General features: G+C 46.3%; 1 protein-coding gene across 1 annotated transcript; it reads left to right on the top strand.

The window, feature by feature from the left end:
• The first annotated feature begins 370 nt into the window (after positions 1 to 370).
• On the top strand, positions 371 to 5,968 carry AVPR1A (arginine vasopressin receptor 1A). Its single transcript, XM_059472417.1, has 2 exons — positions 371 to 1,379; positions 3,024 to 5,968. Exons 1-2 carry the CDS (start codon positions 371 to 373, stop codon positions 3,305 to 3,307), a joined length of 1,293 nt encoding a protein of 430 aa, XP_059328400.1. The 3' UTR covers positions 3,308 to 5,968.
• The last annotated feature ends 967 nt before the right edge of the window (positions 5,969 to 6,935 follow it).

The raw sequence follows: 6,935 nt of genomic DNA, 5'->3' as shown, positions 1-6,935 counted from the left end.
ATGATTACGGCTGTTTTACTCGCAATTACAAGCGCTGCTTTACCTGACCGTGAGGAGCTCTCCGTGAGCACCGTTCCGGCCCGAGCAGCCCTTCCCGCGGCCGGTGCCCGCTCCCGCTCGGCGCGGCGCTCTGGGGCGGAGCGGCCCCGCTCCCGCGGCGGGGCGGGCGGGCGGCGGCTGCCGGGGAAGGAGGGGGCTGGCGTCAGGGCTGGGCAGCCACTGCTACGGGAGCTCCCCCTCGCCTCGCCTCGCCTCGCCTCCCGCGGCCGGGGGGATAAAGGCGCCTGGCCCGGCGCTCCGGGCCGCCGGAGGGGAAGGCGGCCGAGCGGAGGTGCGGGGGCCGGGCCGGGCCCCAGCGCGCAGCCCCTCCATGCGCCTCGCCGGCGGCGCCGGCTCCCCGCGGGCCGTGCCCTCACCCGGCAATGGCAGCCGGTGGCGGGCGGCGGAGCCCGGCGGCGGCAGCAGCCCCAGTCCCGAGGCGTGGTCGGGGTCGCCGAACGGCAGCCTGGGCGGCTGGGACCCCTTCGGGCGGGACGAGGAGCTGGCCAAGCTGGAGATCGCGGTGCTGGCCGTCACCTTCGCCGTGGCGGTGGTGGGCAACGGCAGCGTGCTGCTGGCGCTGCGGCGCACGCCGCGCAAGGCGTCCCGCATGCACCTCTTCATCCGCCACCTCAGCCTGGCCGACCTGGTGGTGGCCTTCTTCCAGGTGCTGCCCCAGCTCTGCTGGGAGGTGACCCACCGCTTCCACGGCCCCGACGGGCTCTGCCGCGTCGTCAAGCACCTGCAGGTCTTCGGCATGTTCGCCTCGGCGTACATGCTGGTGGCCATGACCGCCGACCGCTACATCGCCGTCTGCCACCCGCTGAAGACGCTGCAGCAGCCCACCAAACGCTCGTACGGGATGATCGCGGCGGCCTGGGCGCTCAGCCTGCTGCTCAGCACCCCGCAGTACTTCATCTTCTCCCTCAGCGAAGTGGAGCGCGGCTCGCAGGTCTACGACTGCTGGGCGCACTTCATTATGCCCTGGGGGCCCCGCGCCTACATCACCTGGATCACCGGCGGCATCTTCATCGCGCCTGTCCTCATCCTCATCATCTGCTACGGCTTCATCTGCTACCGCATCTGGCGCAACGTGCGGGGCAAGACGCGCCCGGGGGAGGCGGCAGCAGCGGCTGGCGGGCGCCGGGCAGGTGATGAAGGTGGCCCGCGACGGGGGCTGCTGCTCGCCCCTTGTGTCAGCAACGTCAAAACCATCTCCCGCGCCAAGATCCGCACCGTCAAGATGACCTTCGTCATCGTCTCGGTGTACGTCGTTTGCTGGGCGCCCTTCTTCACTATCCAGATGTGGTCCGTGTGGGACCAGCGCTTCCCCTGGGTCGGTAGGTGACGCCGCCGCTCGTCCCCAGCGGCAGCCCCGCTCGCGTTGGAGCGCAGCCGGCTGTCCCGGGGCGCAGCGTGGGGAAACAGGCGCGGAGAGCGGGAGCGGGGCGCGCCCTCCCGGCCCCGCACGGGTCCCTGTCCCGCCGGGGAGGAGCGGCTGTGGGGGAGAAGAGAAGCCCCGGGCAGCCGCGCCCCCGGGGCCGCCCCGCCGGCACCGCTCGTAGTCCCGGACCGGGCGGCCCCGGGAGCGGCGGCGGCCGCGGCGCTCGGCCCGGCCCGGCCCGGGAGCAGCCGGAGGGGCGGCTGCGGCAGCCGCAAAAGGAGCCGATGGAAACCGGAGCATTTGCTGCCGCAATTTCAACCAGCAGCATTTTCGTCCGTTTGAAGCTGCAGATAAGAAAACTTTAGAAATGTTGAGTATTGTGTAGAAGTGTGCACACGCACATGTCGGAGCAGTTACATAAAGAGAGAACTTAGTTCTTCTCTCCTGTAGCTGCTGTCAAATAATAGGGTTGAGCGCAGCCTGAACCCTTCCTCTCAGCAAGGCAGTCACCTCTGAGTGCTCCATTAGTAAAGTCACTGATTTTCATGAATCAGTGGCAATTTAGGCTTTGGAGAGACGTGTCCCCCTGTTAAATATGGCTGAAAAAATTTGGTGAATTTAAAAGCTATTACATAGGTAATGACAGGCAGCATAGTGACATATATTCTGTTTCCTTATAATGAGAGAACAGCAAATCAAAATACTGGAATCCATAATTTCCTGATTTTTTAAAAACATCCCCAGATGATCACTTACTGTAGTGAGAGTGTTGATTACCTCTGATATGGGACTGAAGTCAAGCCTATAGTGCAGATCTCGATAGAGAAACAAAAGCTTGCAGTAAACAGATTTTTTTTTTTTTTACTTCAAAGGGAATTAAATCTAATTGAACAGATGGGTATTTATTTGATAGGTGTGTTTGAAGAGATTCTTTAAATATATGAAAAAAAGTAATGATACTTTTTTGAAGATCCAATATTTACAAAGAAAAGTCACTAGTCATTGATTGGACTAAATACATATTTAGAGTATTTGATCTAACTATTAACTAGTTATTGAAGGTAGAACACCATAGTTTTTTCATGCCATAGCGCCAAATTCTATTTTTCCCTTAAGTAAAATTCATTCAACCTCTAAAACCCAGACTTGATGGACAATCCAGTAGTTAGTTGAGCATTCAATACTTTTCAGCATGCAAATATATGCAGCAAAATTCAGTGTTATTGAAAGCAGTGGCAATTTTACCATTGTCTCCCAGGGTCTGGAAAAAACCTTTCAGTATTTAAAGCAGGAGCTTATCAACACATGGATACACATCAGTGGAAATGTGACTAAATCATTATTTTGGATGGATTACCCCATAACTTATTCTGTCACAGCTTTTTGAAGTCAGTTCAGAGAAATCCTCATTGACTTTAATGGCAGCCTTACATAAATAAGATCTTTACTGATTATGTTCTCATTTTCTATTTAAAATGCTGTAGCTCAACATTTAGAACTCAAATATTCAGGGAAATAAATCCAATGGTTAATGAAGCAATTGACTGAATGGTGCAAATTTTTTTTTGCTGATTAAACATCTTTCTCCCCCCCTCCCCAGATTCTGAAAACACTGCAACTACTGTTACAGCTCTGCTGGCCAGCCTGAACAGTTGCTGTAACCCGTGGATCTACATGTTCTTCAGTGGGCACCTCCTCCAAGACTGCCTACAGAGCTTCCCTTGCTGCCAAAAAATAAAGCAGACGCTGAGTAAAGAAGATTCAAACAGCAATAGCAGGCGACAGACTTCTTTCACCAACAACAGAAGCCCGACCCACAGCCTAAACACATGGAGGGAGATGCCCCACTCCAGATCGAGCAGCTTCATCCCCATCCCAACGTGAGACAGCCCTCAGGGCAGGCAGGGCTTGCAGTCCTGTCACACTGCTTGGGAAGGTTGTGGCATGGACTTTCTGCCAATACAGGCCACCACCATGGTACCAAGGAATGACTAAGATGGTCAAGAGACAAAAAGTGCCCCCTTGCTTGATAAGCTATGCTGCAGTATGTAAATTATTTTCTGGAAGTTTTTTAGGATTTGGGCAACTGGTCAGGAAGGTGTGGCAACGATAAAGCAGTTATTTTTTTAAATAGAATTTATTTTAATTTTTGTCTGTTCCTAAAATACTAAGTGCATTGTTGCTTGCTGTTTAAAACAGTCAAAACAATGGAGTTGTCATGTGTTGGGCTAACTCCACTCTAGTGTTAATGCATAAAACTTCTCGTGATTGTCTGATGAAGTCACAGGGAAAGAAGACAATATGAGCAAGATTACAGTTTAGCCTTAAACATTACCAGAAAGGAGTAGGGGAAAAGTTTTGGCTGTCCAGATAAGGAATGGGGTTAGACAGACTCTGAGCTGCTGAATTCAGTTGCTTGTGATGCTTCATCTTGTAAAGGTCTAGCAGTTCTCAGACACTGAAATTCAACAGCCCTCATGAAGGCAAATCTTTCAGTGCTGTCCATGTCTCTATGTGTATTGTGGGGTTTCATTTTTGGGGTGACATTTCCTCTGCCCTTGATGTTGATGGGAATTATACAGCATATTTGTGTGTGCGTGTGTATTGTTGCACCTACTTTCATTTTTTTAAACTAACTTTAAAAATATATGTTGATAAATAAGTATGATACACTATGACTAACTCAGCACTGTTACAAACAGTCACACCAAGAAAACTCATAATGAATACCAGAACCACTTGCTTTATTGGTAGGAATGCCATCTTTTCTTTTTTAATTCACTAGGACATCTAGGATCATGCTACATTGCTAGGTTGTCAAGCAAATAGCCTCACGAGCTCAGAAGAGTGTAGCCATTTGGTAAGAGCTGTAGAGCCAGTGCATTTCAAGACACAGATCTGAGAATCAAACTTACAAGTCTTCTGGAACCATATAAAAATTGTCAATGTTGTCGTCTTGTCTTTTTCTGTTACTATTTTTTGCTGCCAGCTCATGAAAATTGTCTTAAAAATTGTCAGTAAGCTGCAATAAAAAGCTATCCCAGCACATCTGGTAATTACAAAGCATTCAAGGTGTGCTTGTTTTCAATACAATGCATGCTAAATTGACTGCAGTTCATTTATATGGTAAACAATCCTATTACACATCTTTCCCTGGAGCCTGTATCTTATATTGAGGTTGGGTTTTGAAGCTCCTTAAGTAAGTTTTGCTGAGTTTCTAAGTCTTGAGAATCTCTTAGAAAGGTACAGCTACCTGTCTGCTCTGTTTTCCTGAGCTTGCCAAATCCTGAAATCCAGGAGCTCCCCTGGCTCCCTGCAGGACTGCTGACACAATTCCAGCTGGCTGCTGGAGCACTGGGGCTGCAGAACGTGCATGCAGGGAGGAAGCTCAGCAGCAGGTTTCTTTCTTTCTTTCTCGACAAAACCTAACAAACAAGATTGCTTTTCTAATTGCTTGAGGAGATTGCATGTGGCTTTCACCGAGGATGGAGCCCATGCCTGCCTCAATAATGGTAGCAAAAATTAATGGAGTTAGGTGCAGAATAAGATCATCTTAAGCCACTCCAGAAGCTCCCCACTGATTATTTTGGGCAAAGAATAGGGAACATTATGCCTAAAATAATTTTATTTTTTTTTTGTCACTAAAGAAAATCTCAGCTCCATTCTCTTTCCTTGTTTTTGCTGTGGTTCAGAGCACTAGAAGCCAGAGGACAGTGTGGTGGAATGGCTTACATTTAACAGACTATCTTTTTGACCACCTTTAATATGCAAATGTGACTACAGCTCTCACCAGCTCTGGATGAAGGTTTGTGAACCTGAAGCTATATTTTAATCAAAAAAACCAGCATGCAGTGATGTTGTGTGTGTGTTTGTGCATATTATGTGTATTGTGTATATTTTGCAAGTAGGTAATTCACAGTTACTGAAACTGCAAGTATTTCAAATTAAGTACACTATCCTTTGCCTAGTGTTCTGTTTGTGCTACTGCTTTCTTTGTACATGAAATATGTATTAAAAACCAATTAGCTGTACTAACAGAATTTAGTTCTGTTTGCATAATTGAATGGTTTTTCTATTACACTTTACATTCAAACAGAAAATATAATGAAAAAATGTGTGTAGAATATTGTTGAAAATAAAAATGAACTGGGTAATGACCAGTATGTGTATTAAACCAAACAGACCCAAAGTATAAATTTAGGTTTTTTTCAAATACATTACAAAATCTAGGCTTACACTTGGAGCTTGTGAGCATAAATTTCCCCTGTGTGTGTCCTATAGCTTATGTAATTAAACTGACAACAAAATTTGTCAATATTTGATTTCCAGAGTTTTTTTGTAAATACTGAATTTTTCACCTAATTGTAATGTTGGAAGATGCGGCCAATATTTTTTAATTGTTCATCTGTGGATATATTTTTTTAACAGCTACTTTGGATTATCATGAGGGTATCCTAATGGAAACAGAAGGAAACAAAACATTGTGAAACCATTGCAAATTTAAAACATGGAAACTTGCTCTAATAAACCTGCATATTTATTTGATCAGAAGCATTTTGGGTTTTTTGCTTGTCTAGATTTTGGAAGGCAAGAAGTGTATTTGGTATTACTAAATGTATTTTACAAAATTCAGAATGTCTTAATTTAATAAGTTGTGTCCATGAAAAGCTTTAGGGAGTGAACAAAACTAAAATGTTTTTCTATTATATGTAGTGAATGAAGGACACAAGCAAAGGAGGAACATGCAATCAGCTTTCCACTACATGCTGCTACTATTGTTAAAATATGTGAGTGAGCACTTAATAATGTTCTAGAGGAGTTAGTTTGATTTTTTTGATTCAAATACTTATCTTCTAACATAAAACATGATTGAATATTTTGTACGTGATTGAAGAACCTGTACTCTGTACTGGTGTTACTAGAATTAATGCATTTTAAATTCAATTAGATAGTAAAGGTGGAGATGATACAGAAGACAGAAAGGATTTTTTTCATTCATATAAGAAACTAAGTTGCCAAAAAGCTTCTTTTCATTTATTTCTGTTTAAGTTTGCAGGCAAACATATTGTTGGCTCAGGAAAAAAACCGAAAACCAAACCAAAAGCCAAAAAAGGTTGGGTTTTCCCCCTGTATTATCAAGACCAAAACCTACAAGAAGACACAAATTCATGTGCACTCAGTACTTCAAAAACAAAGGTTTTGTCTGCACAAAATCTCATCGCCTATTCCAAATTGTCCAGATTGAAGGACCTTGCTAAAGTGCATGCATGCTCCTTTCCAGCTCAGGCACATGGGAAGCAGGGCAGAGGAAGGAAAGGCCCTGCAGAGCTGGATGTTGTCCTAGGGCAGATCCTGGTGATCAGCTGAGGAAAGTGAGCACAGGCCTTACAATAGAGCTACTGCTAAAATAAGTTACTTGTTGCATAAAGGAAAAAAAACTCTTACAGAATTCTCTGACGCAGCGTTCCCCACCGACAAAAATGACTAATTAAATACAGTGTCCTCTTCTAGA

Source organism: Ammospiza nelsoni, chromosome 5 (genome assembly GCF_027579445.1).
Source record: "Ammospiza nelsoni isolate bAmmNel1 chromosome 5, bAmmNel1.pri, whole genome shotgun sequence".
In the NCBI taxonomy this organism is placed as follows: Eukaryota; Metazoa; Chordata; class Aves; order Passeriformes; family Passerellidae; genus Ammospiza; species Ammospiza nelsoni.
This window is presented reverse-complemented; position numbering and strand designations above follow the sequence as displayed.